Source organism: Hyperoodon ampullatus (assembly GCF_949752795.1).
Source record: "Hyperoodon ampullatus genome assembly, chromosome: 2".
Lineage (NCBI taxonomy): Eukaryota > Metazoa > Chordata > Mammalia > Artiodactyla > Ziphiidae > Hyperoodon > Hyperoodon ampullatus.
Genome location: NC_136915.1, coordinates 129009175 through 129030566, shown reverse-complemented (window position 1 = coordinate 129030566; position 21392 = coordinate 129009175). Strand labels below are relative to the sequence as shown.

The following is a 21392-nucleotide window of genomic DNA, read 5'->3' as shown; positions in this document are numbered from 1 at the left end:
CTAAGATACAACGCGACCCAAAATAAATTAAATAAATAAATAAATAATAAACAAATCTTTAAAAATAATAAATAAATAATAAATAATTTAATAAGTGCACCATCAATTATATGAGGTTTTACACATACACATATATATACAAGAAATTAACTGTAAAACTGTTGATCCTCCAATCTTGGGATTGTAAAGTGCTCTGATAAAGAATATATGATTGTCATCACTGATTCTTTACCCCCCTGACACTTCTAGCAAAATTACCTAGCACAAAACAATTGTTCAATAAATATTTACTAAATTAAATTGATTTACATAATTAATGCAGCAGAATTTCTCAATTATATTATTTAAAAGAAACTAGATTTATTCCTAGAAAGCAAATAGGCTGCTTTTAAAATAAAACAAGAAACGTATATTTCAACAAAAAAAAAACCTTTTTCTCTATTACTGTCTTACAGATTAAAAATAAAAGGTTTTGGATGTGGTTGTTGAGTTGGTTAGAATTTGATTTGGTTGCAAGTAAGAGAAAATCCAAATCATGGTATCTTAAAGAAGACATAAAGATGGCAATAAAACTACTCTGTATGATATTATAATGACGGATACATGTCATTATATATTTGTTCAAACCACAGAAGGTACAACGTCAATAGTGAACCCTAAGGTAACCTATGAACTTTGGGTGATTATGATGCATCAGTATAGGTTGGTAAAAATCTACCACGCTGCTGAGTAATGCTGATAATAAGGTTGGTTAAGTAGGGTAGGGATTATATGGGAAATCTCTGTACCTTCCTCTCAATTTTGTTGTAAACCTAAAACCTAAAACTGCTCTAAAAAAATCTTTTAAAGACATAGAAGAAGAATTCTTAATTTTTAATTTTCCTCTAACATAGAATTATGTAGGCAGGTCAGGTTTGTATGCTGACTCTATAATCATCAGGGACCCAGGTTCATTCCCTTTTGTTGTTCTGCCATCCATAACTCTCAGCTTCTACCTCCTGGCCAAGATGACTGCATTCTAGCCAGGAAGAGTAAGAAAAGGAAAAAAGAAAGGTATACACCCTTTCTTTAAGGGCACTTCCCAGATACTATATACACCTCTTCTGTTTACATCTCATTGGCCAGAATATATCAAATGGTCATGCCTAGCTGCCTGGGAGCCTGAGAAATGCAATCTTTATTCTAGTGGCCATGTGCCTAGATGAAAATGCAGAGTGCTATTACTACAGAAGAAGAGGAAAGAAATATCAAGGACAGAGGGGTTTACCACAGTTTTATAAAGTGATAATGAGCTTTGAGTCAAACAAATCAGTAGGGTACAAGTCAAACAAATCATAGTGTACAAGTAAATTAATTAGTTTCTAGTAAACTTTCAGAGTAAGACAGCAATGGGGAATGCTAGAACACATTTCCAACAGATAAAGTCCTTTTGATTGAAGCCACTGAAAGTCTCATCCCAAATGACCTATACTAAGACATCTTCAAATCACTTAATCAGTTCAAATCAGTTAAATGTTATGAAAAGAATATACAACTGCATAAAAACAAGATTTAAGATGAAAAGAGAAAATCATTTGAAATTATCTTTCTATACTAATCTAAATGAATAGTAACTTTTCTGGTTAAAATCAATTATATCTCTATTCTTACCTTAAGAATAGAGTGAGTGCTCTATATTCACTAACATTTTCCAAACATAAATGTACTAAAAATAAAAGGATGGAAAGACTAAATAAAAGTCAAAGAAAGACAATAAATATTCTAATTTGAGAGAGTCTGGAATATTCTTTAAAACATTTACACGATTCTATAAGAGATGTGGACTGCCTGTCCCATCCCAATAGCCCCAAAAGCAGTTACTTCATAGATTCAAAACAAATAAAACTGAATTCATTTTTAAATGTGCTATCATTTTTAAATTTTTTATTCATTAAGCTTCATCACTACCATCACCCAAAAGAGTCAATTATGGAGGTTTCACTTTAACTGTAAACTTGGAAGCTAAGGATAGAAAGGACTTTAAAGACCTCCCCATTATTAAAAAGGTAGCTCAGAAATACAAACAAAAATAAAAGAATTTTGGTTAGACATAAATCTAAGTGGTCATGTAGTTCATAGGTCAAACCATTCCTAACTGCAGACAATCAAATCTCTTTAAAAGTTCACAAACTCTCCAAAGATATGAAAATAGCCAATAAGCAAAAGATGCTCAATCATTTGGGAAATCAAATCAAAACCACAAAGAGATGGCACTTCATACCCATTAGTATAACTACTATCAAAAATAACAAGTGTTGGTGAGAATGTGAAGAAGCTGTAACCTTTGTGCACTGCTGTACGAATGTAAAATAATAGTGTAGCCACTATGAAAAACAATATGGTGGTTCCTCAAAAAATTAGAAATACGATAACCATATGATCCAGCAACTCCGATTCTGGGAATTAAAAGCATGGACTCGAACAGCTATTTATACACCAATGTTCATTGCAGCATTAGCACAATAGTCAAAGGTGGAAGTAACACAAATGCCCATCCATGTATGAAAGGATAAACAAAATGTGGTATATACATACAATGGAATATTTTTCAGCCTTAAAAAGGAAGAAAATTCTGACACATGCTATAACATGGATGCACCTTGAGGAAATTATACTATGTGAAATAAGCCAATCACAAAAGAACAAATACTGTATAATTCCACTTACATGAGGTACAAAGAGTAGTGAAATTCATAGAGACAGAGAGTAGAAGGGTGATTGTCAGGGGTTGAGGGAAAGGAGAATGGGGAACTGCTGTTTAATGGGTACAGAGTTTCAGCTTGGGAAGATGAAAAAAGTTCTGGAGATGGATGGTGGTGATAGTTGCAGAACATTGTGAATGTACTTTATGCCACTGAACTATACATGTAAAAATATTTAAAATGGTAAATTTTATGTTAGATGTATTTTACCACAAAGAAAAAAGAAAAAGAAAGAATGATAGACCCATTTGAGCAATATGAAAAAAATGATAAAGCTCATGGAGTAAAATATGCCATTATTTTAAGGATCTAGGACAAATTATCATTTTATTTACCTTTATTTACCTTTATCTTCCTTAAAAGTACTTATACACACTAAAGAATTTATATCTTAAATGATATATTTTCTGAGATTTGCTTCAAAATAACCAACTGAGAGAAATCCAAAGTGAGGAAGCATAAATGAAACAAGATCTACCAGCAGTTAAGAATCGTTGACACGATGTGATGGGTACATGAAGATTCTTTATATTATTTTTCTCTACTTTTGTATTTGTTTGAATTGTGTATGATGAAAAATTTTTAATATTTATTGTACATTTACCACATGAAACAGCTTTAAACAAAATCACCAAGAGCCAATGAAGAGCAGCAAATTCTAAATTCTAAAATATGTATAAGAAAGACAAATTTTAAAGGGAAATCCTCCTTATATGTCATCACTTCCACTTATAGAGAAATCCTTTTGGGGCAGCATTTATAAGTAATAGTTAACATATATTAAATGTTTCCTACTTATCCAAGCTTTACATGCACTATTTATAATAACTTATCATTATTATTTTACTATCTCCGTTTTTCAGAGGAGGAAACTGGGACTCAAAGAGGCAAAGTAATTTCATTCAAGTTCACAAGTATTAAGTAAATTTTAAGTCTATGGAAGGAGACATTTGGTTTTCTAAGAGATAAGATCAACACTCTTGCCTCCTCTGTCTCCATAAATCTCTGAAGACTTTCAACATTAGCTTAGCTCAGTTTAGTTCATTTATTGAGCACTTACTAAGTTTCAGAAGCTGGGCACTTTGGGCACTGTGCTAAGCACTCAGAACTGCAAACAGAAGATACATATCAACATAATATTTATTTCAGAAACCAGATGACCCAATATAAATAAATTTTCCTAACACCCAGTTCTTCCCTTTTCACAGCAGTAATCACTCTATGATAAGTTGTCTGACATCTGTCCTCACCACTGTAAAATAAGCTCAGTGAGGGCTCAAACCCTATCTATCTAGACCACAACTCTATCCCCAATGCCCACACAAGGCTCAATCAGAGCTGAGGCTCAATGCATGTATGGTGTACAGAACTGAATTTTGAGTGCGCTGTCCATTCACTAACTTAAATGGAAGCAACACAGTGAAGAGGCAAGAATAAGGTCTTTGGATCAAGCATTCATTCAGTTATTCACTCACTGATTCATGTGCTTAGGCACTCAATATTCAGAAACAACTATTATGTGCCATTTTTCTAGGTGCTGGGAACACCACACTTAAAAATAGGAGTCTCCACCCTCGTGGAGCTCACCAGCTCTGTTACTTATTCCTGAGCAATCTTGGGCAGTCACTTAGTCTGCATAAGTCAGTTTCAGCTTTCTTTTTTTTTGGCTGTACGTGGGCCTCTCACCGCTGCAGCCTCTCCCACTGTGGAGCACAGGCTCCGGACGTGCAGGCTCAGCGGCCATGGCTCACGGGCCCAGCCACTCCGCGGCATGTGGGATCTTCCCAGACCGGGGCACGAACCCGTGTCCCCTGCATCGGCAGGCGGACTCTCAACCACTGTGCCACCAGGGAAGCCCCAGCTTTCTTATTAGAAAAACAGGATGCTAATAATCAACGTGCAACATATTTTAAGGAAATCAGGTAATACAGATAAAAGCCTTGACATTCAATAAATAACAACTATTCTAATTAACAATAAACCAAAAGTTAAAACCCAAAATACTAAATACAAAACAGAGCAAGTGACAAATGGCATCAATTTCCAGAGGAAATGCAACTAAAAAAAGTTCAGCAAGAGAAATATTATTAACAATATGTTCTATGTGTACTTAATTTTCTTCAAAATGCTTTGGTATACATCATTTTAAATATTAAAGGTGAAAAATTTCCCTAGATTTCTGTACTAGAGAAAAACTTTCTACTGAACCAGTTTGCCTAATGTTCAAAAGCTTCTGTGTGGCCAAAGATTGTTATGTAGATTTATATTGGTCTTGACATCTTCCAGCAATGATCAAATGGGGGAAAGCATGTTAGCTGGACTTCTAAATGACCTACAGACATGAGGACACTCAGCAAGCAGGGAAGACTTGTCAAGGAGAGTTTTGCAAAGTTTTTTCTTGCAAGGAACCTCAGTAACTTCCACAATTCCCAAAAAGAGTCTGTATGTCAATCACTCTCAGTCACACATTCTCACTTATACTTCATCTTTTCAATGATTCTGTAAAGTAGTCTCTAGAAGAAGTTAACACACTTGCCCAAACTTACACAGCCAGTCGGGGGCAGAGCAGGAATTCACATCTAGCCCTTCTGACTTGGAGACTCTGTCACTCCGTCATGAATTACTACTTTCCCTAGACTACTGCCTTCCTTTCAACATTCTGAGACATATGAAAGAGAAGTGAGCTTAAAAACAATGGATTTCTTTATAACCCAATTTTAAATTCTGAACAAGGATTCCAAACACTTTAAATCCCTTTTACCCAGGGCTTCTGGTTTTCCCTCAGTCTTATTAGGAATTGGAATGGCTATGATGCATGTCTGAGACACCATAATATAGAAATTAATTGGAATACTTTCAACATCAGCAAATCATCTGAGATGCTGCGAGTGCACTTCCTGGAATATTCATGGCATATGCAGACTTTAGTCTTACTGAAAGACAGCCCCTATCATCTGACCTCTGGAGGGCCAGCCTCTGCAGACAACTTAAAGTCTCCACAGGATGAAAAATAACAAAACATCAACCCTTGGTGTCATTTATTATAATATCTCCTAATATCTCCTTAGCAGACCATGGTCCTCCTTTAAAACCTTACATCTGTATTATTATTTTAAAAAATTATTTGTTGGGCCCTACTTTGTTGCAAGCACTGCATGCCAAGTCTCAAGCTAAGTATAGCATTTTCTTTTATCTCTTCTCTTGCGTTTGATGCTGTTTTTCCAAAGGTCTTTATTCCATAATCACTATGCTATCAAATATAATAGCCACTAGCCACAGGGGGCTATTTAAATTTAAATTATAATTAATTAAAATTAAATATAATTTATAATTCAAGTCCTTGGTCACATTAGCCACATTTCAAGCGTTCAACTACCCTCTGTGGCTAGTAGCTACTATACTGGACAGTACACAGAATACTTCCATCATGATAGAAAGCTCTATTGGACAGTGTTGCCACAGAGCATCAAATTCTGGGTTTTCATCAGCCTAGAACTTCCAGTCAGGATCAAATCAAGAACAGAACTACTACCAGCATAGGTCAGTCAGTCTAGTTCCCAATCTTATCATTCCTGGGGCTCCAGATGCTAAACTATAGTTGAAGGGAAAAGGGAATCTAGTAATCTATTTATAATGGGTGATTAAATATACTGAAATAATCCATAGATGCCACAGAGTAACCAAGATGCTGATTTCTTACTGAAACTGAACTACAAACACAAGACTTACTGCATTTACTTTCAGAGAGAGACACACACACACCACAGAAAGACAAAGACCTGAATTCAACCTGTGTGACCTTAGACAAATCATGTTACTTCTCTGATCTTAAATTTCATAATCTGCAAAATTAAAAAGTAGATAAATTCTTAGTTTCCTTTTACCTCTGAAATTCCAGAATGCAAAGGCTTTATTGAGTGTACATAATATCTAAGTAAACTATTGAGTTTACATAATATCTAAGTAACTTCAAAGATACATTAGATAATAATTCAAAGGGCTTATTAAAAATAGATGAAGCTAGCTATATTGAACTAATAACATAAGACAGGACACTCACTGTGTCATAAAAATGGTATTACCAAAGCATCTTACAGAATCTGCCTTTTTAACTACCAGAAAGACATGAATGGAAGTGGTTAAAATGTTCACATTTTCACCTTTATCAAAAAGTATAGCAACATATTGGACCCCATGGAACATACAAGGTGTTTCATTAAATAAATAGTAATAAGAAAAGAATAGTTATTAGAATTATAATATATAATGTAACTATTATATATTATAAATTATGTTATAATTATATTTGTATAATTATATTATTATTATAGCATTTTTGAGACATTCATTGAGGGTCTAACATAGGCTACCTCATTTTATCATCAAACAGCTCTATAAAGGAAATATTTCCTTATTTTTTGTCATTTTATACATAAGGAAACTGAAATCAAAGGAGTTAGGTTGCTAAACCGCAACTGCAGAGCTAAACAATGGCAGAGCCATGATTTAAAACCAAAACCGCCCAACTGCAATGCACATGCTTCCACTTCAGCACACTGACTCCTTAAGAAAATTTTACTTGCTAATCACCAGAAAGGACCTAACATAAGAAGCCTTCTAGACTATTCTTAAGAACCCAGCTAGAACAAAGCTGCCATTTTCCTACATATTTTTCCGGAAGACAGAACAACTTATCTCCGTGGATAGGCCCCTCAGTCAAAATTTTTTCTAGCCTAGGCCAGGTGGCAATTTTAATGGAGCTGAAATAACCTTCATGATTGTCTATTAGAGTTCCAATGTCCTGAGACCTTTGTTAATTGAATTAGACACAAGACAAAGGGAATTAAAAAGAGGGAAAGTTAAATTTTCATATTGCCTTGGGCAAATGGCAGAGAAGTGGGGTTTTTTTTCCCTAAGGAACCGCATACCCACACTCACATTTACAATTATTTTATAATTAGATTGATATTTTGTAAGATAGAAGCCTCTGTAACTCTGACATTCAAATGCCTCCTTTTCACAGCTATGAAAGGGGGAGCAAGGGCCAATTACTTGTGTTGCTTGTTTTCCACAATATCGTTTTCAAGGAGACTTAATATTTATTAAGTCTCTAAACTATCCAAATCTAAAATATTTTCATATTCTCTGCAGTGATCACATTCCATCAACCATACTACAGAAATATACCCTGCTTTCCATCACTCAACAGAGCCACAAAGGCTATTATAAGGCAATAAAATCCCTTCATAGCTTCTCCTTTCTACATCTGCACTTTCCTCTGATGGATTAGATTTGGGGAGGTTGGAGGTGAGAAACGGAAATAAAATTCAGGCCACAAATTCTTATCTTAATCCCACAAATAGTACTGATAAGCAACAACTGGTGAGGAAAAAGCTCCACCATGAAAGGCTTTCTTGCTCTGAACTCAAGTTAATTATTACCCAAAATTCAACATTAAATTATTACTCATAAAATGTCTCTGTCTACTTCTCAGAAGTATCATAGATGGTGGTCCTATCCTATCTCAGGACGCATTTGTGTCACTGAGGGAAAAACAGGTCTGCATTTGATTCAAACAGATTAAATTCATATTTATAGTAGACAACATCCTTTAGTCTAGGAAGGTGCTTTCAAATAATGCATATAGAAGACACTCCATTTTGGAATTTTTTAGAAATGGAATCTTTCTGATGCCCGCCTCTCATCTGAGCCCCTAATTTAGAAATCTGAGGGGCCTAAATGCCTTTTGTGATTATCCATTTGCAAACATTCCTTCCTTTTCTAACAGGCCTTTCTCTGGTTATCACTTAGAAATATTCTTTACTGTACTAACATGTAGCTGCACCCTATACCCAGACAGATCAAGATAACTAAGGTTCAAAAATGTCAAAGGCTATTTTTCATAATGGAGTTCGAGGAGGGAGGAATGTAACACCTTCAAGGTTGACCAGACTGGACAATCCTGAAGTGACAAATGCATTGAGTTAGTGTCAAAAATGTCAGCTAACTCACCCCTAAGGAACTAGTGATGTCTGTGACTAAATCTTTTCCAAAAAAGAAAGCTAGTCACTCGCCTCTCTTGCAGATATATCTGTTTTCACAGAACAGACTGACTTCAGAAAAAGCTTTCAAAGGCAATGCCTAGGTCAAGCCAATCAGCAGAGGTCATCTTCCTACTGGGCTGATAGCTCCCATTACACCTTTATGTAAGAAAGGCTAGTGGTCCCATCTTACTCTGCAAAAAATAGAGCAGTCTTAATCTTTCAAGACTAACCTTTTGCCACTACCACAATATAATACCGAGTTTAAAAGCACCTGAATGTCTGTGTATAACAGGTACTCAAACAAGCTGGTACCTGCTCTCATCTCCAAAAGACATCATTTTCTCTTTCACAACTAAAATGAGCAGCATCTCAGGGAAAATTACATCTTCACCCTAGGTCTTTTTTTAAAATATTTATTTATTTATTTGGCTGCATGGGGTCTCGGTTGTGGCACACGGGATCATTAGTTGGGGCATGCGGTACCTAGTTCTCTGACCAGGGATCAAACCTGGGCCCTCTGCATTGGGAGTGCAGAGTCTTAACCGCTGGGCCACCAGGGAAGTCCCAGCTTAAGTCGTTTTTGAAAAGTGAAAAGGAAGAAGCAAACGGAATGAGAGTGACTAGATGGAAAATGAAGAGAGAGGAGGGGAAGAGAGAATGGTTAAGGGAAAAGGTGGGGGGAGGGGAGAGGCACAGTGAACTTTATAGGTTTGCTATTTCCAAAATATGTGTTCATTCCACTAAAACAGTGAATGAGGAAAATATTTTCATTTTCTTTTCTGATAACCGGAGGATAAACTGTTGCTGTAATAATAACAGAAATTATTGGTCATTTTGAGCATTCTTGCTAGTAAGAAGCCAGCATTCCAGCCAATATGAAATATTGGCCCCAAGGTGCCCTAGAAATTTTGTTTTTCAAATGCAGGAATGTCAGCTTCTGGACAAAAAGTGATGTATACTGTCTAGTGGGCAGCATGCTGGCCAGACACCAAATTTAGAATGTGTCTCCTTGTAACCCTGGGTTCTAGCTCAGCGATCCTTTACAGCCAGTACCACCCCCAGGAATGAGAGTTTTACCCAAAGCAGATCAAGAATGAGAGTAGTGTTTGAGTTCTGAGTTTTCACCTCTACATACATTTCAAGAAGCTAGTCTGAACCCAAGGTGAGTTGGAGCTAGGTGGGTCTCTTCTTAAAGAAGTTGATTATTTCTATTCCATTCTAGTTAAGGTCTATCTGAAGGGAGCATAGGAAGCCCCAGAAATAAAAGTGGTTAAGCTTCACATTTTATAAACTTTTGAATGTTTTCAAATACATAAAATGACATAACCACTCTAACTTAATCACTTGCTTATAAAAAAAAAGCAGCATTATAAATTGTAAAATTAGTAAGGAAAATATTTTGTCCATATGGATTTTTTTAATGTACCTCTGATATCAAATGAAGCCTACAGAGAGCCCTCACATTAAGCCAAAAAGGTACTGGCAAATATTCGAGACTGATTTGCAGGTACCAACCCTGACTGTGAGGCAGTGGAGAGACAGGCTGGGACCTGGGACCCTTTGCTGCAGTGCTTGCACCTGGATGAACGTCTCCTGGAGCAACAGAATACAAAGAAACTATAAGGGACTAAAAATAACTGTGTGCATGTGCAGCTGGGGCAAATTATGAACAAGATACAAAAAGACCAAAAACCCAACTGCCACTTATGAGGCATTCAGAGCAAAAGCAGGGTGCTGTGCATGATCCCTGCACCCAGCACCACCAAGGGAGTGGGCAGACCACCCAAGCCATACCTCCAGTCCAGCCCCATGGACCCACCCCTACCCTCACCCCATTTAAGAGAACAGCTCACCCTCCATTCAGGCAGCAAGCAAGGGGAACTGTTCCTTGTTTTCACCCCCCTGTGCTGCAGTGGGCATCCCAATAAACCCTTGCCTGAATTCCTCATCTGGCCTCTTATCAATTTCTATTGATTAAGGAGTCCAAGAACCCTGGTCGGTAACAGTGTTACTAATGCCTGTAGCCCTCACTATGGCAGCACTCACTCTGCCTGGAGGATCATAGTTCTACCCACTGAAAATACATTTTTCCTGAACATCGCTAAGGAATTCTCCATGGAAAAAAGATCCCTGGAACTTTCCCATTATTTGGAGGAATTCCAATAATCCATATGAGGATAATCATAATGGAGAGACATCAGACGAACACAAGAAATTCACAAATCCCAGCTCTTTTCTGTGCATTACACTTCGACAACCATTCACTGTTTTCTATCCCACACAAGAATATTCCTAAACCTCATTCATAACCTACCGAGAAAAAATGGAAACAGCACATGCATATCTTTAGTAGGTATAAACCATCAGAATCCTGGGCAGTAAACAAGAGGTGGCTTGCAGGGAGGGGAAGTGGTGAGAACACAGAACCCACTTTAAGAATTGTGTTTCAACAGTGACCTAGAAGTGGAAAATTGGCATGAATCGATAAAACAGCAATTTCTCTAACTATTCTCTTCACTGATACTAAGCAATGCACCATGAGGCTGAAGCTCTTTCCTAACCTTTGACTGACTTCATGATTAATAAGCATTTGTAACAAGTCGTTTATTCTTTCATGCAGGTTGAGCAGTTGACATATGGAGTCAACCTACTCCTTTCCTTTTTACCCCTCTCCAACTATTCTGCTGTTCTTCACATTAAAATCTGGCCTCTAGTGAGAAGATATTAAATGTCAAAGCCCACATAAGATACAAAAAACAGAGGTAAAATGGTCACATGACATCATGTTGTATGTCTGCCTACAGACATGGACCATTTGACTTGGTAACCAGCAAATGCTAACCAAGAACAACTGTGTTTCTTTATACAAATTATCTGGTATTTCTTTATATATTATTATTTATATCACAAACAAAAAGATATATGTTCAGAGAATAAAAGGATAGACAGGCAATGCATAAGTAAGCATTATGAGTAAAATTTACTGGTGTTAACTTTTTTCCAACAATGATTTATCAGGGAAATCTTTTCTAGAAATAAATTGTATGTGTCATTACCCTAAACAAAAAGCTAGGAAAAGGAGGGCAAAGAAGTAGCACAAGCAGTTCCAACCTTACCCAACAGAATAACAATGCTTAAAAGAAATGAGGCATTACATTCTCTCCCTGAAGTTATCATAACCTGTTAATTTATAAGTAGCCCTAACGGCAATTTGATGCTAAACAACAATTTATAGAGTGTTTCAAAATTAGCAATATGAAGCTTCGGTACACTAAATAATCCAATAACTATCTATAAAACTCCTAGCCTCATTTTTCACATATTCTCATGATAACTGACTAAATGAGACACAGACTGATGTCATATTAAGTTTATTTCTAATCAAGATTAACTGTTAGGTATCCAATCAATTCAGCCCCTGATCTTTTAATAGGGACACAGAGAATATAGTGTTTGACCTAACAAAAATAGCTAACTACTGATAATTTTACAGAAGTCCAACTCTCAACATTGCACAAACCTATAAGATAGAATTTACAATTCTCACATCTTGCATATTACAATATTCAGTCATACAAAACAATAAAGAATACTATAACTTCTTTAAAAAACACATAACTGCCCCCAAATAGTTCTTCTCAGAATCAAATCTAAACAGAATGGGCAAATACCCAGTAATTTCAATCAATGTAGGAAAATAATAGTAATAACTTAGGCTCAAGTGGATTATTTTCTTGATTTATCCAGTTGGGATGCTTTAAGACTAAAATAGGCAATTTTTTTTCCCTGTGGGAAAAAAGTTTTACTGTGCTATCCCAGACCCACAAAAGTGCATTCACAGGTACACAATACACTACGGTCTACAAGGCTAGCATTGACAGGATGCCCATGCATATTCACATCAAAGCAATAACAAGATTTCCTCAAACACATATCATCACCACCCCTTAATCATCCTGGCCCACATAGAAGGAGAGTTTTCATTTAGTATAGGTCAAGGTGGAAAGCTTTTCATCTTTATTCATAACCAGTTCTGATCTTCTAGCAAACTCATCCTAGACTCCTCAATGGGCTCACACTAATCAAAATCTTTAAAAATTTCCTTCATTTCGAGGTCTGATTTCCTTTTTACCATTGCTAGTGTTAACTAAAGAAATCTTGCCCCATAAGCACTACAGATAATATGCTAAAGAAAAATAATCCCAGCATAAAAAGCAATAGAAACAAATGGTTAAGAAGTTAAATAAAAAATACTGCTTCCTTAATTTTAGGAAGATTGTTGACTATAACCAGAATGAACTTACCTAAGCAACCACTCTGAAGCACATACAATATTCAAATACACCTTTATTATGGTGGCTTTAAAGCTAAGATTTAACCAAAAAAAAAAAACTGGAATTGTTTAGTAAAAAGTAAAATTATTAAACCACCCATACATTCACAGCCACATTCACTCTTGCCCCAGAATTGTAAAGTAGTCTATTTTCATTTCTAAAATGTTATACATTTATATAATCATTATAACCTAAATGCTTAGAAGGAGTATAAGAAAAAGCTTCTAAAATCTATTACAGATGATATAAAATCATGTATGTAACAAACAAAATATGTGGGATGTCCAAACTTGCTGCTATTGCTGACTGCAGATTAAGATCACCAGGGAAAGTGTGAGAACACAGTATGAGTAGCCTCATTTACTTCACTGTGTCTCTACACATCTGCATTACTTGAGAATGTCAGATCATCCTCAAGTATAATGTGCAGTCACTGGGGATTTGGAGAATCCATAAGACCACAAAATTGATATATACTCTGATCTGAAGGAAAAAAAATTCAAGGAAGCCAGAAGTTTCCCTTTTTCCACGAAAGTGAAGAAATCCTTACCTTTCTGTACACCAGCATGTTGGGTGATTCATCTGCCACCCCATTGCTGGTCTGTCCATAATTATTCCCCTGGGCCATGTCACCACACACGTGGTCCACTCTTAGATACAAGAATTATCAGTCCTCCCTGCAAGAGTCAGAGAGATATCAGTGAGATCCTAATGGTAGTACTTAAGAAGGTTGACTCTTTTTTTTTTTTTTTTTTTTTTTTTTTTTGCGATACGTTGCAGAGCACAGACTCCGGACGCGCAGGCTCAGCGGCCATGGCTCACGGACCCAGCCGCTCCGCGGCATCTGGGATCTTCCCGGACCGGAGCACGAACCCGTGTCCCCTGTATCAGCAGGCGGACTCTCAAACACTGCGCCACCAGGGAAGCCCTTAAGAAGGTTGACTCTTGATTCATCTTCCCCATCCACAGCACCCATCCCACAATGGAGCATGCTTAAATAAATGCTGGGGCTGGCTTGCAAGAAATTGCACAGAAATAGATTTAAAAAAAAAAAAAAAAAAAACCTGAATTTACACCTACAGTACTCCCAGGGAATTATAAGTAAGAAATGACAATCTTTTAGTTAAAATAGTCATTTGACTATGGTTTTAATTGACTTGATTTTCTGGGTACTCATTTTTTAAAGTGTTTAAGGCTCACTGAAAAAAAAACAAAAAACAAAAAACCACGGTTACCATTTCCATCCTATGAGTTCTCTTCTCTCCCAATACTGCATCTCCACAGTATCTTCGGTGTTTTCCCCGAATGGGCAGAAAGGCAACACCCTGTGGCAGCACACTTTCTCCCAGGTGTCTGTCTAGTTTCCCGCATGCAGGCGCATCAGAGAGGCCCATTCCCCGAGCCATTCTCCAGTCATGTGTTGCGTCTTCATTCCCCTAGGTCTCCCGCACAGAGTCAGGGCAGCTTCTCCGACTTTCACCTGCCTGCACTGCCGGCCACTGGTTCCTCTCCCCTCGGCCCACTCGGCTTCGGAAGTCACGGCGTAACCCTGCCCAACCTTTGCAAGAAGGCATCAGAAGGTGTCCCGGAAACAAGACCAGGCGGGAGGTCGGCCCTTTAGGCAATTACCTGGGTCACCGTGAGCAGCACCTAACTGCGGAAGCCTCAGAGTGACCAGGCACTGAGGGGAAAACAAGCAAGCCCAGCTCGCCTGCTTGGCTCTCACAGCGGCAGCAAATGGCAGGCGAGCCAGAGCCGCGCGCGGGAGCCGGGCCAGCGGCAGTGTCAGCCCCGAAGACCGGGTCGCGGGGCTCCGGGGCGCCGCCTCCCCCCAACCCCCACCCACAGCCACGTACCTTCTCCTGAAGGTCGTGGCCCGAGGCGCCTTCTTCCGGGCGGCTGGGTGCGGCGGTGTCAGCGCGCGGCCAGCTTCATCACCTCCGCGCGGGCACAGGGCTCTGACGGCCCGCGCTCCGCCGCTCCCTCCTTCGCTTCGCTTTGCTCCCGAGCTCTCGGACCACGAGCGCGCGCGGGACCGAGACGCCCGGCCCGTGCGCGCGACTGGGGAGGGAGGAGGGGATTGTCACGTGGGACCCGGCGTCCGTAGGTGCTGGCTAGGGGGCGGGGCTCGGCTCCGCACTGCCTCGCGGCCCCTCCGGCCCCGCCGCCCCACAGTCTCCGTCGTGAGAAGCTGCCGCCCTCACCCCAGCGCGCGCAGCCCGGGCCCTGGCACACCCGGCCCGGCGGTGTGCGCGCCGCTGAAGGCCTGGCGATGGGAGTGTAAGCGGGAGAACAGGAAGGGCGATGGGTAGGTGGGTGGATGGATGGAGGCATGCAGGAATGGATGGAGCCCCTTGCAGCCGGCAGTTTCGTCACGTGCCTGATGACTTCGCTGACTGTGCGAGCGAAGCAGATGATTGTTCATCGTTATGCTTAAATAACGAGAGTAGAGAGATATTGAGACATCCTAGGAGTGAAGGAAATGTCCAGGATCAAATGAGTCATTCAGCCCGTTTGCCTGCGACTTTCACAGCTTCCTCCTAAGTTTGAGAAACGGGAAATGATCTGGAGGCTGCCAACTCTAGGTGAACATCTTGCCACCTGTTAAAATGAAGGCACATCCCCAATATCTGGTTTCTCTCTCTGACAGATGGTGCTCAGAGGAACTTTCACCCACTTACTCTCAACCTCCAGCAGTTTTCAAAGAAGGTATGGGGTGCTGATCCCGCATAATTATTGTTCAAGTTGCTGTCACTAATTCTTCGTAAGGATTAGAGCCACATTAAGAAGAAAAATCACTTGTGTCCCAGTTATAGTAAAGAAACTTGTGTGTCTGACTTTCAGGGGCAGGATTGTGAAGTTATAAATATCTGAAGTTTTCCTTCCACAGCTGGGCCAGGTGTGGTGGAGAGACAGAAAATAATCAAGCCAGCCCCTCCTAACATCCTAGGTAAGAATAGAACTTACCCCTGGTCAGGACAACTGTTCAAAGCAAACCCAGGGGCCATGTGCACCAGTGCATTTCCCCAGTCCCACCCAGGTCCTGTCAGGTTTCACTCAGGGAACAAATATTTATTCAACCTATCCTCTGTTCTAAATACTACAGGGCAAAGATTACTAGCCCAAACTACATTTACACACACCCTAGTCTGACCCATCTCCCACTCTTCCCCAATTCCCAAACTCTTTCCATGGTGTGCTCTGGAGATTGTGATCTTTTTCAGCAAAATTGCCATTTTTTCAAATTCTCTATATATGTGCTTAACCTTCTTACCATAGCCAAAAACTACCTCTTCCCCTTCGGCCCCTTTCTCTTCCCCTTCACTCAGTCAACTCCGGGAAGTTGTCATGAACTGGATTAATAAGTTTGGAAAGAATAACTGGGCATACTCACTCAGTATGAACATTTTTCTCTTAAGGAGGAACTGCCTGAAACAAGCAGTCTTTCCCCTTCACATCTCAAGGTAGAGGTTCTGTCCCTATAGGGGGGTCTCACCCAAGCTCAGCACTGATGGAACATTCCCATCAATCAACAAACTAACAGAATAGAGCTAACATTTCATATTTTATGAATGAGGTGTAAAACATAGCCCAACCATCTATCCACCCATCATATAGATATGATATCTATATCTATGTGTAGATTATCTTAGGTAAGATATGTACGTAACATATCTATATGTAGGTAGTTATAGATACGTGTAAAATCTCCCTTGACACACTTCCCACTTACTCCTGTCCTATTTTTCTGCTTCCTTTTACACCAAAAACTTCCTCACCCTAATTCTGTCTTGAACCCATTCTATTCTGACAATGACCTCCTTGTTACTAAATCAATGGTCAGTTCTCAACTATCATGTGAATCAACTTTTCAGCAGAAGTTAAAGTTGATCCCTCCCAAAAACTTTCTACATTTGGTTATCAGGACACCGCTGTTATTTCTTTTTTTTTCTTCTAGTTTTATTGAGACATAATTGACATACAGCACTATATAGGTTAAGGGTGTACACCATAATGATTTGACTTACATACATCATAAAATGATTACCACAATAAATTTAGTGAATGAAGATCCACCATCTCATATAGATACAAAAGAAAAGAAAAACATGTGTTTTTTCCTTGTGATGAGAACTCTTAGGATTTCCTCTTAACAACTTTCATATGTAACATGCCACAGTGTTAATTATATTTAATTATACTTATCATGTTGTACAGTACATTCCCTAGTACTTATTTATCTTATTTATCTTGTGACTGGAAGTTTGTACCTTTTGGCTACCTTCATCCAATTCTACCCCCCCACCCCCCACCCCTACTTCTGGTAACCGCAAATCTGATCAGTTTTTCTTTGAGTTTCTTTGTTTGTTTGTTTTTGAGGTTTAATTGACCTATGAGGCTATGTTAGTTCCTGTTGCGCAGCATAGTGATTCAATATTTCTATACATTTCAAAATGATCACCACAGTCAGTCTAGTTACTATCTGTCACTATACGAAAATAGTACATAATTATTGACTATACGCCCCACACTGTACATCTCATACCTGTGACTCATATATTTTGTATCTGTAAGTATGTACCTCTTAATCTCCCTCACCTATTTCTCTCATCCCCTCACCTCTTTTATTTCTTTTCTACATTTCTGGCTGCTGTTTCTCAGCCTCATTGCTTGTTCCTCTTTATCTTTTTCACTTCTAAATTTTGGTATGCCTCATATCTCAGTCATTGGGCTTCTACTTCTCTCAATTTACGAGCACTCCCTAGGTGAGCTAAGTCAGACTCAGACCTTCAAATGCTTCCTAAATACTAATAACTCCCAAATATATACCTTTAATGTAGACCCATGCTCTGAAATCCAGTCTTTCATCTGCTTGCTTAACACCTCTATTTGAATATCTAATTGGTGTTTGATCAGCTTCATGATAACAGGGATAATGTCTGTTTATCTCACTGCTATATAACATCTCAGGCATAGTACAGTTTCTGGCACACAGTAGATGCACATTAGCTAAATGAATAGATGTATCTAATAATAATAATATGATAAGTAATTTTTATATTTAGTAATACATTCTTTACATTATTATCTCATTTAATCCTCACTAAAACCCTGCAGAGGTAGTTATAATTGTCATGTCTTTTACACTGATACACCAATGGGAAAGGGGAAGATTAGAAAGCTTACATAAACTTTCCAGATACAGCCCACATAACCAATAAGTGGCTGTGCTGGTTGTTACTGTGTCAACTTGGTTAGCCAAAACTACATTTCCCAAGATCCCCTTCCCTGTGTGCATGTGAGCAGAGTTTGCCAAAGGAGGAATTTGTGCAAAATAAGGAAAATAAAGTGAGATAGCACGTATTCCTCTCTGAAGGATTTTGTAGTTTGACACCGTGACACACACAGAGTCCCAGAGCATTCTAGCATGTCCTTGCTCTCCCTCACTTCACATTCAGACATTCCTAATTCCCAACCCTTATGAGCAACAGTCGCCCCACACAGATACCAAGAGTTTGAATGTGGACCTAAAGGAGGAGTAGCCATGCAAAGACCGTAGCTTTCCACTGACTTTCTACCAGCTTCCTGTAATGGTCCCCTCCAGCACCCGGCTATGTCTGGCTTCCGAGATATCCCTGTAAGCTTCAACTTGCCCACTGACACAAAGGCCTCAGAGTGTCTGGTAGTGACTTTTCTCAGATATTTCAATTGTGTAAACTCTTGTTCCTAAAATACACCTCTTATTCCATTATACTCATAGTGGTTCTACTTCCCTGACTGAGTGGCTGGCAGAGTTCATACCCAAGTCTTCCTGGTGCTTTTCACTATTCTACAAGAAATCCAAGTTAGAGAGCTAAAACCTTGAAACCAATAACTACATGAAAATGCAAAACTGAATGATAGAAAGTATGTGAACTGACTGAAGGGAAGGGGTTGACATTCAAACTGGACTCTTCAAGGACTGATAGGATATCTCCATGTAGAGATGATGACCAAAAGGGTTTTCAGGAAGACACAAAGGCAAGAAATTCTGAAACGCATTAGGAAATTAATAAGACCACCATTTACAGGATTCCTACCATATATATATTTATATATAGACATAATTTATATCTATATTCGTCCTATACATTTTTTTTAATTCTCACAATTTCTGACAAAATTTATCCCAAAAACTATGTAAAGTAACTGAGGTTCAAGTTAGGAAACTTGACCATGGTCATATACCTTCTAACTGTCAGAGCCTGGATTCAAACATGCCTCTGTGTGTCTCCAAAGCCCTATGAAAAAAAATGTGCAAAAGTGCCTCTAGCAACAGCATGAGTTTAAAAAAATCCAGGGGTCTCCCACCAAGATGCCTTTCATTCTATTGTCTGTCTCACCTCTCATCCCACTGTCATCCCTCCACATACCTAACTTACACCTTTCTCTCTGTGCATTTATGACTCAAGAATGCTTCTGACTACTTACCCTTGCAAGGCAAATATCAAGGAGGAAGATTCAAGGAATAGCACATTTCACCATTTCTTCTATTGTCATTATTAAGCCTCATTAAACAATTTATAATTAGTGTTACAGTATATTGGAAACAAAATTATGTCCATCACGTTAACATTTCTAGGACTCAAATTTTTCATATATAAACTGTGGAAATTAGACTAGATCACCTCTCAAAGCCTGTCTGGATCTTAGAGCATAAAGCTTTAATATGTTCTTTTTTGTATTTTTGGCCTATGTAATGACTTTTTATGTTGCAAACAGCAAAACAACATGGATATTCTGGGATGTTTTTCTGTTTCTTTCCAAAACCATGTAAATATGTGATTCTCAGATATCATCGCTCAAAATCACGTATCATTTTCCTCATGGACCCTATATTTTGAGATATTTTTGTCAAACAAATTAAATTGTAAAATGTAATAATGCATCCATTTTTTCATGCTATATAGAACTCCTGACCATCAGGTAAAAGTCCTGTTACTTCACCCAATAAATGTAATACCACCTCAAACAATGACATTTAAGGTTTTTGTTGTTGTTGTCTTTGTCTTTAGCTTCAGTCTTACCTTGGAAAAAAATAGAATTTGATTAATATTTTTGAAATATTGGAAATAGTTTATTAGTTTGCTAACTTTTGTAACAAAGCATCACAAACTGAGTGGCTTAAACAACAGAAATGTATTCTTTCACAGCTCTGGAGGTTCTAAGTCCAAAATCAGGGTGTCGGCCAGGGTTGGTTTCTTCTGAAAGGCTCTGAAGGAAGGATCTGTCTGAGGCCTCTCTCCTTGGCTTGTAGATGGCTTTCTGTGTCTCTTCACATCATATTCTGTGTTTTTCTCTGTGTCCAAATTTCCCCCTTTGTATAAGGACACCAGTCATACTGGATTTGGGCCCACCCTAGTGACCTCATTCTGACACCATTCGAGCTGACACCATGTTACCTCTTCTGGCCTCAATTTGTGCTACTCCCCTTATTCACTCTGTTCCAACCACACTGCCCTCCTTGATTCCTGAAACATTCCAGGAGTGCTGCCACCACAGGACGTTTGTAGCAGCTGATCCCCCTGCCCTGACAGCTCTTCCCTCAGATATTGCTGAGGCACCCTCTCAGTGAAGCCTACTCTAAATAACTTATTTAAAGTTATGCCCCCTCCTGTCACTCCCCTTCCTTTTTACACTGATTTGTTTTCTTTTTCAGAGCATTTATCACCTTCAAACATACAATACAATTTACTTATTGACTATGTTTGTTGTCTGTCTCCCTCTGAAAGAATTTAAGTTCTGCGAGGTCAAGCATTTTTCCTCTCCTCTTCACTGCTATATCCCCAGGGTCTAGAACAGGACCTGACATATAGAGAGCACCCAGTAATTATTTGCTGATTTATTGAGTGAATAAATCCATGAACATGATTCTGTTTGAAAAGAACATGGTCTATGACTTTGAACAAAACTGAATTAACATCACGTTCCACAATAGATGGAAATGATATGCTCTTCAAACCTGTTTCCTATGTGTCATAAAGGGAAAAAATAATTCCTTTTCCTACTACATGCCCACTCCACAGAGAAATGCTTTGAGAATTAATTAAACATTAACATGGAGAAAGAATTTTGAATTTCTAGAAGAAAGCACTTTACTAATTTGAGGCTTTTATTGTGTGAAAGAACTGCAAGTGACACAGGGGCAAGTACAAAGATGAGGACATGTTAAATGGATAATGTTGGTCACAATATTACATTGGCATTTTATGGGATAATTGATTTGAGATTGA

General features: G+C 38.6%; 1 protein-coding gene across 1 annotated transcript in view; it reads right to left on the bottom strand.

The window, feature by feature from the left end:
• Window positions 1-15158, bottom strand: part of RGS7 (regulator of G protein signaling 7) — a gene marked incomplete at both ends in the record, with an annotated part of 646678 nt that extends 631520 nt beyond the window's left edge. Inside the window, 2 exons of the mRNA XM_079698482.1 lie at window positions 13670-13796; window positions 14976-15158. Of these exons, the coding sequence (XP_079554608.1) occupies window positions 13670-13747 (78 nt within the window). The remainder of the gene's footprint in view (window positions 1-13669; window positions 13797-14975) is intronic.
• Between the last annotated feature and the right edge of the window lie 6234 nt (window positions 15159-21392).